General features: G+C 44.6%; 1 protein-coding gene across 2 annotated transcripts in view; it reads right to left on the reverse strand.

Annotated features, from left to right (window-relative positions):
* LOC141105735 (pancreatic lipase-related protein 2-like) overlaps positions 1–21,748 on the reverse strand; it is an 81,172-nt gene that overhangs the window by 7,761 nt on the left and 51,663 nt on the right. For both annotated transcript variants that reach the window (XM_073595802.1, XM_073595801.1), the window contains exons 7-11: positions 21,103–21,213; positions 20,908–21,015; positions 18,528–18,646; positions 17,963–18,092; positions 12,314–12,425 (exon numbers count right to left, since the gene is read on the reverse strand). In XM_073595802.1, the coding sequence (XP_073451903.1) occupies positions 12,314–12,425; positions 17,963–18,092; positions 18,528–18,646; positions 20,908–21,015; positions 21,103–21,213 (580 nt within the window). The remainder of the gene's footprint in view (positions 1–12,313; positions 12,426–17,962; positions 18,093–18,527; positions 18,647–20,907; positions 21,016–21,102; positions 21,214–21,748) is intronic.

Here is a 21,748-nt window from a genome sequence, read left to right on the forward strand (position 1 = left end):
TTTCCGATGCACCTGTCGCATGCGGTGCGTCAGAGCCTCAATTGGTGGCTCATACCCGAAAACCTGCAGAAGGGGAAATCCTTTCTACCGGTTACCTGGACGGTGGTAACAACAGATGCCAGTCTGTCAGGTTGGGGAGCAGTTCTGGAACAGGCTGCGGTCCAAGAAGTAAGGTCCAAGACAGAGAGGACCTTACCCATCAACATTCTGGAGATCCGGGCGATACATCTAGCTCTAAAAGCCTGGACTATCAGGCTACAGGGTTGTCCGGTCAGGATCCAGTCCGACAATGCCACAGCAGTGGCTTATGTCAATCATCAGGGAGGCACCCGGAGCCGAGCTGCTCAAAAAGAGGTGAACCAGATCTTAGTCTGGGCAGAGATGCATGTGCCATGCATATCGGCAGTTTTCATCCCGGGAATAGAGAATTGGCAGGCGGACTATCTAAGTCGCCAGCAGTTACTTCCAGGGGAATGGTCTCTGCATCCCGACGTCTTTTGGGCCATATGCCAAAGATGGGGGGTTCCAGATGTAGATCTCTTTGCATCCCGATTCAACAAAAAGATAGACAGATTTGTGGCAAGGACAAAAGATCCTCTTGCATGCGGGACGGATGCGTTGGTGATTCCGTGGCATCGGTTCTCACTGATTTACGCATTCCCGCCTATTCTGCTACTACCACGACTCCTTCGCAGGATCAGGCAGGAAAGGAAGTCGGTACTTCTGGTGGCCCCCGCTTGGCCCAGAAGGACTTGGTATGCAGAAATAGTAAGGATGACAGTAGGTTCCCCGTGGACACTACCGGAACGCCCAGACCTGTTATCTCAAGGTCCAGTGTTCCATCCTGCCTTACAAACGATAAATTTGACGGTTTGGCTATTGAGACCCACGTTCTGAAGAGTCGTGGGCTCTCAGGTCCTGTCATATCTACCTTGATTAACCACTTGCCGACCGCCGCACGACTATATACGTCGGCAGAATGGCACGGGCAGGCAAAAGGACTTACATGTACGTCCTTGCCTGCCCGCGGGTGGGGGGTCCGATCGGACCCCCCCCCGGTGCCTGCGGCGGTCGGCAAATGTCCCCCGGCGATCGGAGGTGAGGGGGAGGCCATCCATTCGTGGCCCCCCCCTCGCGATCGCTCCCAGCCAATGGGATCATTTCCCTGCCTCTGTATTGTACACAGAGGCAGAGGAAATGATGTCATCTCTCCTCGGCTCGGTATTTTCCGTTCCGGGCCGAGGAGAGAAGACTGAAATGTGAGTGCACCAACACTACACACACAGTAGAACATGCCAGGCACACAAATCACCCCGATCCCCCCCCCGATCGCCCCCCGATCCCCCCCCAATCACCCCCCCCCCCCCTGTCACAAACTGACACCAGCAGGTTTTTTTTTTTTTTTTTTTTTTTTTTTTCTGATTACTGTATTGGTGTCAGTTTGTGACAGTTAGTGTCAGGGCAGTGAGTGTTAGGCCCCCTTGTAGGTCTAGGGTACCCCCCTAACCCCCCCTAATAAAGTTTTAACCCCTTGATCACCCCCTGTCACCAGTGTCGCTAAGCGATCATTTTTCTGATCGCTGTATTAGTGTCGCTGGTGACGCTAGTTAGTGAGGTAAATATTTAGGTTCGCCGTCAGCGTTTTATAGCGACAGGGACCCCCATATACTACCTAATAAATGTTTTAACCCCTTGATTGCCCCCTAGTTAACCCTTTCACCACTGATCACTGTATAACCGTTACGGGTGACGCTGGTTAGTTTGTTTATTTTTTATAGTGTCAGGGCACCCGCCGTTTATTACCGAATAAAGATTTAGCCCCCTGATCGCCCGGCGGTGATATGCGTCGCCCCAGGCAGCGTCAGATTAGCGCCAGTACTGCTAACACCCACGCACGCAGCATACGCCTCCCTTAGTGGTATAGTATCTGTACGGATCAATATCTGATCCGATCAGATCTATACTAGCGTCCCCAGCAGTTTAGGGTTCCCAAAAACACAGTGTTAGCGGGATCAGCCCAGATACCTGCTAGCACCTGCGTTTTGCCCCTCCGCCCGGCTCGGCCCAGCCCACCCAAGTGCAGTATCGATCGATCACGGTCACTTACAAAACACTAAACGCATAACTGCAGCGTTCGCAGAGTCAGGCCTGATCCCTGCGATCGCTAACAGTTTTTTTGGTAGCGTTTTGGTGAAATGGCAAGCACCAGCCCCAGGCAGCGTCAGGTTAGTGCCAGTAGCGCTAACACCCACGCACCGTACACCTCCCTTAGTGGTATAGTATCTGAACGCATCAATATCTGATCCGATCAGATCTATACTAGCGTCCCCAGCAGTTTAGGATTCCCAAAAACGCAGTGTTAGCGGGATCAGCCCAGATACCTGCTAGCACCTGCGTTTTGCCCCTCCGCCTGGCCCAGCCCAGCCCACCCAAGTGCAGTATCGATCGATCACTGTCACTTAAAAAAACACTAAACGCATAACTGCAGCGTTCGCAGAGTCAGGCCTGATCCCTGTGATTGCTAACAGTTTTTTTGGTAGCGTTTTGGTGAACTGGCAAGCACCAGCCCCAGGCAGCGTCAGGTTAGTGCCAGTAGCGCTAACACCCACGCACGCAGCATACACCTCCCTTAGTGGTATAGTATCTGAACTGATCAATATCTGATCCGATCAGATCTATACTAGCATCCCCAGCAGTTTAGGGTTCCCAAAAACGCAGTGTTAGTGGGATCAGCCCAGATACCTGCTAGCACCTGCGTTTTGTCCCTCCGCCCAGCCCACCCAAGTGCAGTATCGATCGATCACTGTCACTTACAAAACACTAAACGCATAACTGCAGCGTTCGCAGAGTCAGGCCTGATCCCTGCGATCGTTAACAGTTTTTTTGGTAGCGTTTTGGTGAACTGGCAAGCGCCAGCGGCCTAGTACACCCCGGTCGTAGTCAAACCAGCACTGCAGTAACACTTGGTGACGTGGCGAGTCCCATAAGTGCAGTTCAAGCTGGTGAGGTGGCAAGCACAAGTAGTGTCCCGCTGCCACCAAGAAGACAAACACAGGCCCGTCGTGCCCATAGTGCCCTTCCTGCTGCATTCGCCAATCCTAATTGGGAACCCACCACTTCTGCAGCGCCCATACTTCCCCCATTCACATCCCCCAACGAAATGCAGTCGGCTGCATGAGAGGCATTTTTATGTCCTCCCGAGTACCCCTACCCAGCGAACCCCCCAAAAAAGATGTCGTGTCTGCAGTAAGCGCGGATATAGGCGTGACACCCGCTATTATTGTCCCTCCTGTCCTGACAATCCTGGTCTTTGCATTGGTGAATGTTTTGAACGCTACCATTCACTAGCTGAGTATTAGCGTAGGGTACAGCATTGCACAGACTAGGACACACTTTCACAGGGTCTCCCAAGATGCCATCGCATTTTGAGAGACCCGAACCTGGAACCGGTTACAGTTACAAAAGGTACAGTTACAAAAAAAGTGTAAAAAAAAAAAACACAAACAAAAATATAAAATAAAAAATAATAGTTGTCGTTTTATTGTTCTCTCTCTATTCTCTCTCTCTCTATTCTCTCTATTGTTCTGCTCTTTTTTACTGTATTCTATTCTGCAATGTTTTATTGTTATTATGTTTTATCATGTTTGCTTTTCAGGTATGCAATTTTTTATACTTTACCGTTTACTGTGCTTTATTGTTAGCCATATTTTTGTCTTCAGGTACAGCATTCACGACTTTGAGTGGTTATACCAGAATGATGCTTGCAGGTTTAGGTATCATCTTGGTATCATTCTTTTCAGCCAGCGGTCGGCTTTCATGTAAAAGCAATCCTAGCGGCTAATTAGCCTCTAGACTGCTTTTACAAGCAGAGAGAATGCCCCCCCCCCCCCCCCCCATCGTCTTCCGTGTTTTTCTCTGGCTCTCCTGTCTCAACAGGGAACCTGAGAATGCAGCCGGTGATTCAGCCAGCTGACCATAGAGCTGATCAGAGACGAGAGTGGCTCCAAACATCTCTATGGCCTAAGAAACCGGAAGCTACGAGCATTTTATGACTTAGATTTCGCCGGATGTAAATAGCGCCATTGGGAAATTGGGGAAGCATTTTATCACACCGATCTTGGTGTGGTCAGATGCTTTGAGGGCAGAGGAGAAATCTAGGGTCTAATAGACCCCAATTTTTTCAAAAAAGAGTACCTGTCACTACCTATTGCTATCATAGGGGATATTTACATTCCCTGAGATAACAGTAAAAATGATTAAAAAAAAAAAAAAATGAAAGAAACAGTTTTAAAATAAGATAAAAAAGCAAAAAAATAATAAAAAAAAAAAAAAAAAAAAAAAAAAAAGCACCCCTGTCCCCCCTGCTCTCGCGCTAAGGCGAACGCAAGCGTCGGTCTGGCGTCAAATGTAAACAGCAATTGCACCATGCATGTGAGTTATCACCGCGACGGTCAGATCGAGGGCAGTAATTTTAGCAGTAGACCTCCTCTGTAAATCTAAAGTGGTAACCTGTAAAGGCTTTTAAAGGCTTTTAAAAATGTATTTATTTTGTTGCCACTGCACGTTTGTGCGCAATTGTAAAGCATGTCATGTTTGGTATCCATGTACTCGGCCTAAGATCATCTTTTTTATTTCATCAAACATTTGGGCAATATAGTGTGTTTTAGTGCATTAAAATGTAAAAAAGTGTGTTTTTTCCCCAAAAAATGCGTTTGAAAAATCGCTGCGCAAATACTGTGTGAAAAAAAAAAATTAAACACCCACCATTTTAATCTGTAGGGCATTTGCTTTAAAAAAATATATAATGTGTGGGGGTTCAAAGTAATTTTCTTGCAAAAAAAAATAATTTTTTCATGTAATCAAAAAGTGTCAGAAAGGGCTTTGTCTTCAAGTGGTTAGAAGAGTGGGTGATGTGTGACATAAGCTTCTAAATGTTGTGCATAAAATGCCAGGACAGTTCAAACCCCCCCCCAAATGACCCCATTTTGGAAAGTAGACACCCCAAGCTATTTGCTGAGAGGCATGTCGAGTCCATGGAATATTTTATATTGTGACACAAGTTGCGGGAAAGAGACAAATTTTTTTTTTTTTTTTTTTTTTTTTGCACAAAGTTGTCACTAAATGATATATTGCTCAAACATGCCATGGGAATATGTGAAATTACACCCCAAAATACATTCTGTTGCTTCTCCTGAGTACGGGGATACCACATGTGTGGGACTTTTTGGGAGCCTAGCCGCGTATGGGACCCCGAAAACCAAGCACCGCCTTCAGGCTTTCTAAGGGCGTAAATTTTTGATTTCACTCTTCACTGCCTATCACAGTCTCGGAGGCCATGGAATGCCCAGGTGGCACAAACCCCCCCCAAATGACCCCATTTTGGAAAGTAGACACCCCAAGCTATTTGATGAGAGGTATAGTGAGTATTTTGCAGACCTCACTTTTTGTCACAAAGTTTTGAAAATTAAAAAAAGAAAAAAAAAATTTTTTTTTTTGTCTTTCTTCATTTTCAAAAACAAATGAGAGCTGCAAAATACTCACCATGCCTCTCAGCAAATAGCTTGGGGTGTCTACTTTCCAAAATGGGGTCATTTGGGGGGGGTTTGTGCCACCTGGGCATTCCATGACCTCCGAAACTGTGATAGGCAGTGAAGAGTGAAATCAAAAATGTACACCCTTAGAAATCCTGAAGGCGGTGATTGGTTTTCGGGGTCCCGTACGCGGCTAGGCTCCTAAAAAGTCCCACACATGTGGTATCCCCATACTCAGGAGAAGCAGCAGAATGTATTTTGGGGTGCAATTCCACATATGCCCATGACCTGTGTGAGCAATATATCATTTAGTGACAACTTTGTGCAAAAAAAAAATAAATAAATAAATAAATTGTCACATTCCCGCAACTTGTGTCAAAATATAAAATATTCCATGGACTCAACATGCCTCTCAGCAAATAGCTTGGGGTGTCTACTTTCCAAAATGGGGTCATTTGGGGGGGGTTTGTGCCATCTGGGCATTTTATGGCCTTCAAAACTGTGATAGGTAGTGAGGAGTAAAATCAAAAATGTACGCCCTTAGAAATCCTGAAGGCAGTGATTGGTTTTCGGGGCCCCGTATGCGGCTAGGCTCCCAAAAAGTCCCACACATGTGGTATCCCCATACTCAGGAGAAGCAGCTAAATGTATTTTGGGGTGCAATTCCACATATGCCCATGGCCTGTGTGAGCAATATATCATTTAGTGACAACTTTTTGTAATTTTTTTTTTTTTTTTTTTTTTTGTCATTATTCAATCACTTGGGACAAAAAAAATGAATATTCAATGGGCTCAACATGCCTCTCAGCAATTTCCTTGGGGTGTCTACTTTCCAAAATGGGGTCATTTGTGGGGGTTTTGTACTGCCCTGCCATTTTAGCACCTCAAGAAACGACATAGGCAGTCATAAATTAAAGGCTGTGTAAATTCCAGAAAATGTACCCTAGATTGTAGGCGCTATAACTTTTGCGCAAACCAATAAATATACACTTATTGACATTTTTTTTACCAAAGACATGTGGCCAAATACATTTTGGCCTAAATGTATGACTAAAATTGAGTTTATTGGATTTTTTTTAGAACAAAAAGTAGAAAATATCATTTTTTTTCAAAATTTTCGGTCTTTTTCCGTGTATAGCGCAAAAAATAAAAACGGCAGAGGTGATCAAATACCATCAAAAGAAAGCTCTATTTGTGGGAAGAAAAGGACGCAAATTTTGTTTGGTTACAGCATTGCATGACCGCGCAATTAGCAGTTAAAGCGACGCAGTGCCAATTTGTAAAAAGTGCTCTGGTCAGGAAGGGGGTAAATCCTTCCGGGGCTGAAGTGGTTAATGCAAGGAAGCCAGCTTCCAGGATGATTTATCATAGAGTCTGGAAAGCTTATATAACCTGGTGTGAATCCAGAGGTTGGCATCCCAGGAAATATGTCATAGGTAGAATCCTTGATTTTCTACAGATGGGATTAGAGATGAAGCTGGCCTTGAGTACCATCAAGGGCCAGGTCTCTGCTTTATCAATATTATTTCAGCGGCCACTTGCTTCGCATTCTTTGGTCCGAAACTTTATGCAGGGGGTGATGCGTCTTAATCCTCCGGTTAAAGCGCCCCTAAACTCCTGGGACTTGAATTTGGTCCTGGCTGTGTTACAGAAACGGCCTTTTGAACCAATAAGTCAGATTCCTTTGGTCTTGTTGACAAGGAAATTAATTTTTCTGGTGGCCATCTCTTCTGCTAGAAGAGTATCAGAATTAGCAGCTCTTTCCTGTAAGGAGCCTTATTTGATTATACACAAGGATAGAGTGGTACTACGCCCTCATCCTAGTTTTTTACCGAAGGTGGTTTCTGATTTTCATTTAAACCAAGACATTGTTCTACCTTCCTTTTTTCCAGATCCCTGTTCTCCGGAAGAGAGATCTCTACATTCGTTGGATGTAGTAAGAGCAGTTAAGGCCTATCTAGGGGCAACTACTCAGATCCGCAAGACGGATGTTTTGTTTGTGCTGCCAGAGGGTCCCAATAGAGGACAGGCAGCGTCAAAAGCTACCATTTCTAAATGGATTCGACAGTTGATCATTCAAGCTTACGGTTTGAAACAGAAGATTCCTCCGTTTCAGATCAGGGCACATTCCACAAGGGCTATTGGTGCTTCTTGGGCAGTGCATCACCGGGCCTCTATGGCTCAAATCTGCAAGGCCGCAACCTGGTCTTCAGTTCATACATTCACCAGATTCTATCAGGTGGATGTGAGAAGGCATGAGGATATCGCCTTTGGGCGTAGTGTGCTGCAGGCAGCAGTACAGGGTCCTCAGGTCTGATTGCACCCTACTTGGTCGTGGTTCCCCCCCCCTCAGGTAGCATTGCTCTGGGACATCCCATCAGTAATTACTGTGGCTCTGTGTCCCGTGATGTTCGAGAAAGAAAATAGGATTTTTTAAAACAGCTTACCTGTAAAATCCTTTTCTTTCGAAGGACATCACGGGACACAGAGGTCCCACCCCTCTTCTAATACACTATATTGCTTGGCTACAAAACTGAGGTATCCCTGCAAGGGGGAGGGATTATATAGGGGGTTGAACTTCCTGATAGGGTGTGCCAGTGTCCAATCACCAGTGATACCTATATAACCCATCAGTAATTACTGTGGCTCTGTGTCCCGTGATGTCCTTCGAAAGAAAAGGATTTTACAGGTAAGCTGTTTTAAAAAATCCTATTTCTTCCCACTGACCATCAATTTAAGGGAGACATTTATACAACTGGCCACTAATGTAAGGAGCATTCTTCCCACCAACCACCAATGTAACTGGGATTCTTTCACTGATTCCAATGAATTGTTTTTAGCAAGGATTTCCTTAAACCAGAAAAATATTTTAAGGATTCCTGTGGAGTAAATAGGCTGAGAAAGGCTGGTTTAAAATGTAGCCTAAATCAGGAGAAGAGTTAATGCTTTCCTTTCTCTAAAAGGGATACAATGGTTCCTCCCTTTTACCCAAATCAAGGTGTTGTCAACTAACATATCATAGTGTTCAAGCTGCGACTACAGCCTAGAGTGTTGGGCGTGGCTAAAAGGAAAACTAGCATTGATTACCATCCTCTTAGTTTGTCAATCAAATTCTGGACACGTCTATGGACCATCCATAGGCTAACCAATGCTGAACAGAATCATGGGGGATGTAGCTGAAGTAGCAGCTAGCTGTGATATTGGAAAGGATTTGCTAGCACTGCTGTGAACGAATAAAGCTGATGATGGGTTACATTTAACAGTTTTTTTAGTATACAAAATGTAAAACTTTTTTAAAATGTAATATTTACTCTAAAAAGTGTGTTACTTTTTTAATGGTCACCAGAGATCTGACTTTTTATATTATCATTGTGCTACATTTGGTAGGTGATGCAGGACACCCAGCATAACCCAGCTCCCAACGGCTTATTTAGCTGCATCAAAGGAATACATGCCGTGTGTGCTGGAAATGCTGGCAGAGTCCTGTATCTTGGCCCTCTGTCCACTAGAGGGTGGTCCCCATATATCTAGAAGCCAGGTTGGGTTAGGACCAACCTGTGAAATGGGTGTGATTTGGGTGCACCCACCCAGGAAGTGGGTGGACAAAATGCGACGATGAGCAGTGTTAACAGTGTCTCGAGATCCAGAACCATACCATGTTGGTAGATATGTGAAGGCCAGTGGTCCCCCTCCAGAAACATTCTTCTCCCTATTATGGCCTTTCCCAGCTCAGTTTTCATGAGAAACATTCCCTTAGACAGTGTCAAGTGAAAAAAGCACCATGCATATGCTGTTCAATCTACAAAAATCAGCGCTCCCTTTACCGTTTATAAATGGTGCTCTCTTCACTTTACTAAACTAACTGCTGTTGATCTGAGGACCTCCTCTTCAGACCTTTTGGATCTTAGTTTCCATCATTTCTATTGGTGCCCTTTGTTTTGTAATGAAACATTCCTTTTAAAGAAACTACCTGTTAATCTTGCCAGTTAGGCTAGCCATACACACTCTATTGATTGCCCCATCCACACTAAATAGCAGGGATATATGAATCTCCCACTGCTGGCTATTGTATTAGAATTAGAATACTTGAACAGTGGCTGATTGGCAGCAGTCACTGTTCAGCCAACAATTTTCTGCCTGACTTTTCAGATCGAAGGATGTCGGGCAAATTGGTGCCGACAGGGCTACTCATGGCTTAAATTATGGACAGTTCATCGAGCCATAGGTGGCCCTGTCTGCACCACTTAAGCATAGCCAGCTTGGTGTATCGTTAGATGTACTTGGACTCCTTCTCAGTGGCAGTGATCTGTGGCCTCTACATCGTGGCCACAACAGTGTGCATGCTGCCCTCCCTTCTTCTAACAATAAGCTGTGGGGAGGAAGCTGTGAAAAAGCTGAAGTGATGCAAAGTGACTTATTAGCCCAGCCCTCGACCGGAGGTCATTTGGAGCTGAGATAAAGAAACCTCTGAATTATTGCTGGCCTTATCCCTATACTATATCTATGGTCAAAATGGAAAATCACATATTAATTTCCACATTGTATTCCAATTATTTCTAGCATTCTCTTATTCATCTGAACCATCTTGAAGTTTGTAAACTTACTTTGTGAAGATCCCCACATATTTACTTACTGGAATTTTGTGATACACTATATTGCCAAAAGTATTGGCATCCCAATCTTACTCCATAGGGTTCAATATTGAGTTGGTCCACTCTTTGCAGCTATAACAGCTTCAACTCTTCCGAGAAGACTGTCCACAAGGTTTAGGAGTTTGTCTATGGGAATGTTTGACCATTCTTCCAGATGAGGTCAGGCACTGATGTAGACGTGAAGGCCTGGCTCTCAGTCTCTGCTCAAACTCATCCCAAAGATGTTCTGTCGGGTTGAGGTCAGGACTCTGTGCAGGCCAGTCAAGTTCCTCCACCCCAAACTCGCTCATCCATGTCTTTATGACCTTGCTTTGTGCACTGATCCAAATCACTTGCTGGATGGGGGTTATGGTGTGGGGTTGTTTTTCAGGGGTTTGGCTCGGCCCCCTAGTTCCAGTGAAGGGAACTCTTAAGGCACCAGACATTTTGGACAATTTCATGCTCCTAACTTTGTTGGAACAGTTTGGGGATGGCCTCTTCCTGTTCCAACATGACTGTGCACCAATGCACAAATCAAGGTTCATAAAGACATGGATGAGCGAGTTTGGAGTGGAGGAACTTGACTGGCCTGCACAGAGTCCTGACCTCAACCCGACAGACTGCAAGCCAGACCTTCTCATCCAACATCAGTGCCTGACCTCACAAATGCGCTTCTGTAAGAATGGTCAAACATTCCCATAGACACACTCCTATCTAGGGGAATCTAGGATGGAAAAGGACCTGGGGGTCCTAGTAGATGATAGGCTCAGCAATGGCATGCAATGCCAAGCTGCTGCTAATAAAGCAAACAGAATATTGGCATGCATTAAAAGGGGGATCAAATGCAGAGATAAAACGATAATTCTCCCGCTCTACAAGACTCTGGTCCGGCCGCACCTGGAGTATGCTGTCCAGTTCTGGGCACCAGTCCTCAGGAGGGACGTACTGGAAATGGAGCGAGTACAAAGAAGGGCAACAAAGCTAATAAAGGGTCTGGAGGATCTTAGTTATGAGGAAAGGTTGCGAGCACTGAACTTATTCTCTCTGGAGAAGAGACGCTTGAGAGGGGATATGATTTCAATTTACAAATACTGTACTGGTGACCCCACAATAGGGATAAAACTTTTTCGCAGAAGAGAGTTTAATAAGACTCGTGGCCACTCATTACAATTAGAAGAAAAGAGGTTTAACCTTAAACTACGTAGAGGGTTCTTTACTGTAAGAGCGGCAAGGATGTGGAATTCCCTTCCACAGGCGGTGGTCTCAGCGGGGAGCATTGATAGCTTCAAGAAACTATTAGATAATCACCTGAATGACCGCAATATACAGGGATATGTAATGTAATACTGACATATAATCACACACATAGGTTGGACTTGATGGACTTGTGTCTTTTTTCAACCTCACCTACTATGTAACTATGTAAACCTTATGGACAGCCTTCCCAGAAGAGTTGAAGCTGTTATAGCTGCAAAGGGTGGATCAACTCAATATTTAATTCTTTGGACTAAGACGCTATTAAAGTTCATGTGCATGTAAAGGCAGGGGTCCCAATAATTTTAGTATAATAGTGTATGTAGTCACTATGTGTAGGCACTGCTGTGTCACAAATTTAACAGAGCCCATCTTCTGAACTGCAGAGGTGCTGAGAGGAGGAGTTTCAGAAGGCAGAGTCAGTACAGGAATCACAACTTGCAAGCAGTAAGGTACCATGGGATATGTAGTCCTTAGAAAAGCTGAAAAGAATGCAAGGAATCCAGGAAGTTGTGGAAATAGCCGGCCAGTAACGGGCAGTACTCACAACATGAAAGGAGATTTCTCAAGTAGGCTTAAATTGGATTGTTAAAAATAACTATTGTCTGTATTGTTGCTGATGTTATAAAATGAAACAATATGCTGTGACCATAGACTTCCTTTAAAGGTGGTAAAATATGTGGGTTAACAATCACTTTAAGTTCATAGGAAGTACCGGTAAACAGTTTTACAACCCGGCAGCAGTATTTTAATGTGCATTGGGGGCCCCACATGGCGAGCTGCACCCTCCCACGTCACATGCCTATCCTGGCTTTCATTTCATCTCTGGCCCGCATTGGATGACCATATCCTGGCATAGATTATTACAATATTTCATTTTTAAAAAGTAATACTTACTGTACAACTTCATATTCTGGGGTGGAAATGTGATCACTGAACAGCGATATGTATATTTTTCCAGAAATCTTGTTCTTCCCGACCAAAGACACTGAAATTTTGTATCTGTAACCTGCAGGAAGGAAGAAGGTTACATTGTATTTGGTCACCTGACACAGTTGTGTAATCCATGCTTACCAACATTTCAGTCCTGGTCCTCGGGACACAGTTTACTCTACCCATAACCAGGTGGTCCCACCCAAGCCCTGCCTCTAGTTATGTAGGAAACACCCACATGTGGCCCCCAATCACTGTAAAAAATGCCTTATTAAGTTACTGCATGTGTGTAGCAACTCAAATAAGGGTGCCATTGTGATCCTGGGGCATGCCCATGACATAATATCCTTGTGAGGTCCAAGATGTGGGACTGTCCCGGCAAATTTGGGACAGTTGATATCTATGCCTAACTCAAAAAACAGAGCATTACAGATCCTAAATCGGATGAGGAGTAGGGATGAACAAATTTAGGTACATAGGTGAAAGTTCGCTATTTTGGAATTGATAAACCCCAAATATCTGTTTACAGACGGTAGAATTCCCCTGCAGACAGACACAGTTATTAGCAAACAAGATATTTAGCTCGACACAAGGGTGCAATGGTTTCAAATGCTTATTTTGGGTTTTACAATCATTTTTTTTAATTAAACCTGATTTGCTAAACATTTAGCACAGACATACTAATAATTCTACTCAAAGTGAATATGCAAAAAAAAAATGCTTGTAAATTGAAACATACACCATTTTTTGGCTGAATTATCAAAAGTTTTCAGGTGTTTAAAGTGGTTGTAAACTCAAAAAAAATTACTGTCACCCCCTCTGTTCTACTAAGCCATACTACACTGTGTACATGTTTGTATAAAATTGTGCCTGTAAATACCTTCAGTTCCTTTCTGGCCAGTCACGTGACCTATGGTGGCTCTCCTCAACCGCTCTAAGGGCCTAAGCGGGAGGGTCCGAGATCCCCCTTTGACATCAGCCGGGAGGTCACGTGACCGCTGTGCTGTCCGCTCAGCCCCTCCCCGCTGTAGCCCTTAGATTGGGGGAGGAGAGCGGCCGGAGGTCATGTGAGCGGCCAGAAAGTAACTGAAATTAGGTATTTATAGGCACAATTTTATACAAACGTGCACAGTGTAGTATGGTTTAGTAGAATAAAGAGGCTAGCAGTAATATTTATTTAACTTTACTGCCAGCTTCTAATAGCGGCGGGAGGGGCGGGAAAGAGATTGGCTCATACATACAGGAGCTGACAGGCAGGGAGTGAGGGGGAGAGAGGCCAGTAGCAGGATGACAGAGGCACGTAACCTGACCACAGTAATTGTGGATCAGCTATTGTTACTGTGGTCAGCACACTAAGGGAACAGGAACAGTCAGGATCAACCAGGTTTTTTACAGCATAGAAAGGTACAGATTAGACAACCCAAGCACTGTGCTGTTTAATCTGCTATAAGGGAACAGGATCTTTTTTTTTTTTTAGGCTTACAACCTCTTTCAGTCCAAATTTAATACAGCCCAGTTTCTCCTGCAGAAACTCGGGGATATTCAGCTGCTGATAGGTCAGTTGGAACTTTTTAGGAAATGTTTTGACACTTCAGCAAAATTTCCAATAAATGCATCAGAGTCAATAGGGAAGGCAAAACTAAGGTTGTTCTTGGATGCTTTTTAAGAGGCGCAATGGACTTTAAATGCCTCCTGAGGTTAGTTTTTTTGTTTTTATAAAAAACCTTGTGGTGACTTCACTACTTCCACTTTGTCTAGTCAGAGAACACTTTGCATTTATTAAAAATAAGACAAAGTGTTTCCTGAATGGCAGCAACCTCCTGTATTCACAATGCAGCAGGGCAGCTGCTTGGAATGGGACCCAAAGCTAGCGGAGGTCACTGGAGTAGCAGTGCCTATTACAGTGATATCCAGCTTTCACAGGGATCCCACAGGTATGGATCAATATAACTATGCAAAAATTGCCACACCTAATCTTCAGCTTTGTACCCAAAGTTTCTAAAAGTATAACAGTTTTTTTTTTTTTTTTTTTTACGTAAACAACCCCTGCCAGCATGCTATAGAGAAGTACCCTTGCTCTCTGTTTGAAAGCAGTTGTCTCTCTGCAGATTTCTACAATACCCCCTGGTGAGTCAGAGCTAGAACTCTACAATCACTAGGAAATATGAGGTTTACCGTAGAGCTATAGCTGTGACTCAGTAGGGTTGTTGGACCTCTGCAGAGAGACCACTGCTTCAAAACAGAGCGTAAGGGGTCTTCTCTATGGCATGCTGACAGGGGACAGGTTTTTCTACACTCTGGGTGCCTTCTAAAGAAAATCAACTGCAAGACTTTTAACGCCTTTTACTTTGATGCACCCGGAATGTACTGTATTTAGATTATTTAAACTAAAAGTTCAGTTGGGCTTTACATGTTAGGAAAGGAGGGCCCAGCAGAATTCTTCATTAACCACTTGCTGACCAGGCCATAGACAAAGAACATCTTTGGTTGGCAGTGGAATACCAGGGCTATGGCTGCAGCAATATGCCATAACTTCGGTATTGTTTTTTTCCAGCTGGCGATTTCCTAACCGATAAAAGTGGCCCAAGCGGTGGATTTGACACTGGATCACTTTTACAAGTGGCGGGAAGGGTCGCCCCCTCCCATAGCTTTCCTGGCGGATCGGGAAGCCTGAGAACTGAGAATGCGGTTGCAGCGGCTGGTAATAGAGATGAGTGGAGGAAAGAAGGCCTCCGCTCATCTCTATGGTCTAGGATGTCATGACATCACTTCCGCTTCTGGCCCAATACAAATAAAAGTGATTACATTTTTTTTTTTAAAAGGAAAGTGTATAAAAAAAAAGAGAAGAAAATACTTTTTTTTTAAAAGCACCCTCATGCTTGCGCGCAGTGGTGAACGCATACATAGGTCACATCCACATATGTAACAGTGTCCAAACCACATGTGTTAGGTATCGCCCCAAACATCAGAGCAAGAGCAATCATGTAAGGTTTCCTCTGCACATCTAAACATGTAACCTGTAGAATTTTTTAAACGTCGCCTATGGAGATTTTTAAGTACCGTAGTTTGTCACCATCAGGGGAGGGCTGGCAGCCTTAGGCCTGGAGGGCAAGTCCAGTCAAGTGGCCCATAGAACCGGTGGTGGCAAAGTGAGGCCTGTGGGGGACTTGTACTACCATGGCCTCCAGGAACTAAACTGCAAGCAAGTCCCTGTATGAATCCCTCAGAGCTGAGGACCTGACCCCCTCCACAACTAGTGACGAACTACAATTTCCAGCATTAACCCCTGAGATCTAAGGATGTGTCCCCTTAGATCCCATGGGTTCATGCTGTGCCCTGTAGTCCTTCACTAATTGGGGGGGTGACACATCCTCAGCTCTGAAGGGTTTAAGCTGGGACAGTGGGACCTGTAGTCCTTCACTAGTGGGGGGGGGGGGGGGGGCAGGGGTGTGTGACACATCCTGAGCTCTGAGGGGTTCATGCTGGGACCTTTAGTCCTTCACTTTTGGGGTCACATCCCCAAAAGAAAAGGACTACAAGTCCCAGCATGAACCCTGGCTGAGATTTAAGGATGTGATCTCCTCCTCTGCTGCCGGCTCATGCTCCCATGACACACATATGTTCTAATTAATTCACTGCTCACAACCTCACCTCAGACAGCTTGACCAGAGGCTCTAATGGGCTTCAAAATAGGGTGGACTCAGAGCGCAGAGCATTGCGCTTAGAGCCCACCCAGGTGTGTTAGAAAAGCAAATGAATATTTGCTTTTCTAACACTGAATCGTGTCTCCGCCAATCAGGAAGAGCGGGTCTGATACCCGTCACCTGACTGGCTGAAAGGACAGGCGCTCCTATTGGATGTCTAGCAGGAGGAAAAGCACGGAGGAAGCATAGAGAACACAGGAACCGCTGCCTGTCCCACAGCTCCCTGCCATCACTCGCTGCCTGACCCCCCACCAAGATGGGGTAAGTGCCAGTCAGACAGTGGGCAAGGTGGGGTGCTGGTTAAATGCGGACGGGGGGGGGGGGAGGGTAACATTGGCTGCATCTGATGGGCACAGTGAGGCTGCAATGGATGGGCACAGTGGCTGCATTTAATGGCAGAGTGAGGCTGCAATTGATGGGGGTTTTTTAGTTTGAGCACCAGCCACCACAGACAGAGAAAGACATCACTCCAAATTGTCCACAAAGATAGACCACTCATCAAAAAAATAGCTTGATTCCTTTATCAACATAGTAAAGCCTTGTACACACCACTAGTTTTTTTTTTTTTCAATCCAGTGAGTTGAACAAAAAAAAAAAAACTGACAGCTCTGGTTGGAGCCGCTGAGCATGAGCAAAAGTGACCTGAGCATTGATCACTTTTCAGTGTGTACAAGCCTGTGGGCGCACACTGGTGTAGCTGTGGTTTGGCCGCAGTGCTTATGTACACAGTTTTCCTTAGCCGCAGTCCCATAGGCTTCTTTTTAGGTTGTGCGTTTTTTGCTGCAGTTTTTTTTATAGCGCACTAAAGATGCAGCCGTTTTTGTGCACTTTCAGAAAATGCAGCAACAATGTGCAAACTAATAGAAGTCTATGGGACATGCAGGAAGATAGTGAGATCACCAACGCTGCAGAAGACCAGTGTGAGTCCACATCATAGTACATAGGAGCAGGTACTGCTGAAAGAAACTTCCTTATCTGCAGAGGGAGGGGGGAGAGGAATTAAGGAGAGAGGGGGGAGAGAAGTGAGAGGCCCGTCACAGCTCACTCCCTTGGAAGGAAGGACCCAGCAGGCAGAAGGCTCACTGGCTCGGTTATTAGCTTCCAGAGCGTCCCATACAGAACTCAGACGGATCTCAGTTTGAAAGTTCCCGCCCACACGTTCTATTCACGGAAGCAGCACACAGGCTGCCCGGAGTGTGGGCGGGCACAGTGAGAGAGGGGGCTGGAGGAGGCAGAGCGGATCCACCCTCTTCCTTTCGGCTGTGCTCTGAAGGGACACAGACTGTCAGCTCAGAAGCATGGAACAGCACAGTGACAGTACAGATGTCCGATCACAGCACAAACGTTCCTGCACGCTTCTGGGCTGTTATCCAGACCTGCCAGCCTCCCTCCAGAGTGCTAACTGCACATGCTCAATTCCCAGCTGGCAGCACATCGGCCTTCTTACGGGGAATAAGAGCGGCCTGGGGGGAAATTGCATCCCTGCCCCCCGGCCCAGACCACCCCTGGTCACCATTCCACAAGCGTGCACAATTTTACAGCATGACTTGTTGGGTATCGATTTACTCGGCGTAACTTCATCTTTCATATTGTACAAAAAAAATGGGCTATATATTGTTTTTTTTAATGAAAGTGTATTTTTTCTAAAAAACTGCGTTTTAAAAACCGCTGTGCAAATACCGTGTGACAAAAAATTGCAACAATTGCCATTTCATTTTCTAGGGTCTCTGCTACAAATATATATATATATATATATATATATATATATATATATATATAATGTTTGGGGGTTCTAAGAAATTTTCTAGCAAAAAAAAAAAAGATTTTTACATATATGAGAGAAGTGTCGGAATTGGCCCGGTAGGCAAGCGCAAGTGCAACCATTGCCTCTTCTTATTAAGGTACTTACTCAAGAAATTGTGGGGATCCCCTCCGGTGTGAAGGTAGAAGGTCTGATGCTGGGTGGTTGTTCTATGTGATAGATCAGCATAATGCCCCATGGCTGGGCAACCACTGGAGGGGCAGGGAAAGCAGGAACCCTGAGAGAGAAGATAGATAATCACCAATTTCTAGAAGTTATCATATTCTGTCGTATAAATTGGACCAATAAAGTTTATTTGAGACTTCTGCTTTTGTCTTTGAAAGAGAGGCTTTGCCCAGCTAATGAGGACAGTGCAGAGCTTGCCAATCATTGTAGATACCAGCCACATGTTTGTCTTCCTCACTGACAACTCACAGTGACTCACCAGTCTATCAGGACCTCAGAGAGTTTTGTTAACGACCAGAATTGTAAGTTAGCAATTTTGGTTCTGCATCCTTTATTAAAAGTACTTGTCGGGAGCCAATATCTGTTTATTAAATAGAATAATCACATGACATCACAATATCATACTTATTCGTCTATGGACTTCATCAATCTTTAACAAACGTTTAAACCTCCTAGAAAAATCAGAGAGATTAGAATTGTTTCTTACATCTTGAAACGCTATGTAGTTCTCACATGGGTAGCTCAGGAATCCCCCAGGATTTCGGACGCTCTGTATGTAGAAGAGGGGAGCTCGAAGATGGTTGCAGGCCATTGACTCCACCAACGCTGAGGAGGCAAAACAAGGAAAGACTTTGACACGGATTTTCAACAGAATGGGACATCTACCTAATGGACATAGTTAGAACCTTTGGTCTGGAGACTCCAGGTAATCAATTTGGTTATCTAGTCGTTGGGCCACTGGAAACTCCCTCTAACTCAGTGGTTCTCAACTCCAGTCCTCAGGACCCACCAACAGGCCAGGTTTGCAAGATAGCTGAAATACATCACAGGTGATATAATTTGCTGCTCAGTGATTGCAGTATTCGAGTCTGCAACTCCCCAAGGTAATACTTAAAATCTGGCCTGTTGGTGGGTCCCGAGGACTGGAGTTGAGAACCACTGCTCTAACTTGATTAGCTGACAAGAGTAGTGTCATTACCATTGCTTTTCTTACCACCCAATGAATCAACCCCAGAAAAGAGAATAGAACCAGCAGGAGGTGCAGGCTTTGCTATCACCGTCTCCAGCTCCTCCTCCAGGCCACTGAGGATGTATGTGAACAGAAAGAAAAACAAAAAAAAAAAATCTGCCGTTGTGGATCTGGAGTTAAATTGGGAGGCAATCTGGTGTCCAGTTTTTGTCATGGCCATCGGCTGTTTGCTTTCCACTCAATTTCCCCTGTGTTGCCCACTCATTGTAACAATTGCCCATGTTCTGTTGCCCAAATATAATTATTGCCTGTGTGTGTTGTCTACGTATTGTAGTGATTGCCTAATTGGTATTGTAACAATTTCTCAATTGCAACCCACATCATGTATTCATTGCTTCTTTGTTGCCCATGTATTTCAACAATTTGCCATTTGTCACCCGTGTTTTCTAACAATTGCCCATTTGATATATTTGTATCAATTAACAATAAGTTGTTGCCCATGTATTTTAGCTATTGCTCATTTGTTGCTTGCATATTCTAATAATTGATCATTTTTTTGCCCACATATTGCAGCTATTGCTTTTTTTAATACGCAAGATCACTTTTTTTTGCCTCCATACTGCCAACTCAACACTGTTGGTGGGTTTTCTTCTGAGTGATTTTGTCTCGCTGTTTCTTTCTTGCATTAAGTGTGTACTACATTCTGTTGCAGTTGTGCCCAGTACCTTGCTACCCATACCCAAAATGTCTCTATGGTTATTTCCAGCCCATATCCTCTTTGTGCATAAAAGTCCAATAATGGAATCAAGGGTCAAGTTTCAAGTTCCTAGAATTCCTTAGAAAATTGTGAGGGACAAAGCTAGGGTTATTGCGGTGACTCTCTACCTCACATGTGTCCCATACAAGGCCCGCAAGTTGAATACGTTCCGCCACCTCCACCTCCCACCCTCCACTCCTGTCCCCTGCTGTCACTTCTGTGCTTATCAGGAATAGCTGTGCTCTCAGCAGCTCCTGGAACTAACAGATCCCTGCATGCACTCATGGTGAGGCATGACAGGGACAGCTCTTTAGAATCTGAGTGAGAGAGAGAATGATCTCCCTGCAGAGCTGCCTACACAGGGAGGTCCTAGAGCCTAACACAGGGATAGAAGAGCCGCCTACTCAGGGAAATACCAGAGCCACCTACATAGGGAGGTACTAGAGCTGGGCCAGGTAGAATTTGGGGGGGGGGGGGGGGGTGGTATGTCAGGGTTGATGTTGCACACTGCACATCCATAAACCCTGAACTCTGTACATAGCACATTCTGGAACTCTGCATTCTGTTTGTAGCACACCCCAGATACAACTGGCCCTATGAGGGCAACCATACTGCTCATGTGGCCCGCAATAAAATTACGTTTGACACCCTGCTCTACCTGATCAAGATGGCCAGTTTGTGCACCTCCTGCAACATTTAAAAACTCAGCTAGCCATTCTTCATCTCAAGAAAGAACTCTTGAGCTAGGCGGTTCAGTACCACCCCAGATCTTACTTGTTTTGAGATGGCTGCATGGCTCTTGATTAGACAAAACAGCTGGATTTTATGAGATGGTGGTAGAGTACAAGGAGTCTTCCACCTATGGATGCAAAGAAGCTCAGGACATCCACCTCAAGTCCCTATTACATAAGTCCTGCAATTCTTTCAGGAAGGCAATGAAGTATCACACCTCCTACAGTATAGATACTATAAATGGTTAAATGATAATTTACTAATGTTGATCATACGAATTACAGCAATAAAATAATCTAAAAAGAAGTCTGGCTCCCCAAAAAATGCTGCTCCAAGCTGGAGTCACCATGGTCTCTGGATGCAGCAGATACACAGATTACATCAAATATACAGTTTTAGGAAGCTCACAGACTGCATTGCCAGTTAGGAAGGACAGTTTGCTTGGACATCCAGTCATGTGTTGTCCCCCATTGGGATAAAAGTCATAGTGCCCGGTTGGTTTCATCATGCCAAGACCTGTGTGTGCATAGAATGCTGATGAATAGAAGGCAGGAGTACCACAGGTGAAACATTTCAGAACCCCAGGCTGTGAAAGAATCTTACCTAAGAAGGGGTCTGTGTCTGTGTGAATGATGTCAACAAACTCTGCGTCAGAGGCATCCAGGTGAACCACTTTATCCGTGTCCTCAAAGAATGGCCGAGCCGGGTCTAGGCCTGCGACAAACAGAACTTTCATCAGTTGGAGTCAGCAATGAGATTTTTTTTGTGTAATTTAAAGAGGAACTCTAATGCCGCGTACACACAATCGCACATTCCAAGAACAAAATCCATGTTTTTTTTTTCCTTCGGATGTTGGCTGAAACTTGTCTCGCATACACACGGTCACACAAATCTTTTCCCATCGTAAACCCGACAGTGTGTACGCTGTATAACAGTTTTGGTTCCATTTTGTTTTATCCTACCTTGTAAATTTATACCTTAACCACTTAACCTCTGGAAGGTTTTACTCTCTTCATGATCAGGACATGTATTGCTATTTAGCATTGTGCCCAAATTAAATTTATATAATTTTTGTTTACACAAATAGAGCTTTCTTTTGGTGTTATTTAATTACTACTGGGTTTTTAATTTTTTGCTATATAAACTAAAAAAGACTAGTTTTTCTATGTTTCTGTTATAACATTTTGCAAACAAATAATCTTTCTTCATAAATTTAGGCCAAAATGTATTCTGCTACATTTCTTTGGTT

Source organism: Aquarana catesbeiana, linkage group LG08, assembly GCF_042186555.1.
Source record: "Aquarana catesbeiana isolate 2022-GZ linkage group LG08, ASM4218655v1, whole genome shotgun sequence".
Classification (NCBI taxonomy): Eukaryota; Metazoa; Chordata; class Amphibia; order Anura; family Ranidae; genus Aquarana; species Aquarana catesbeiana.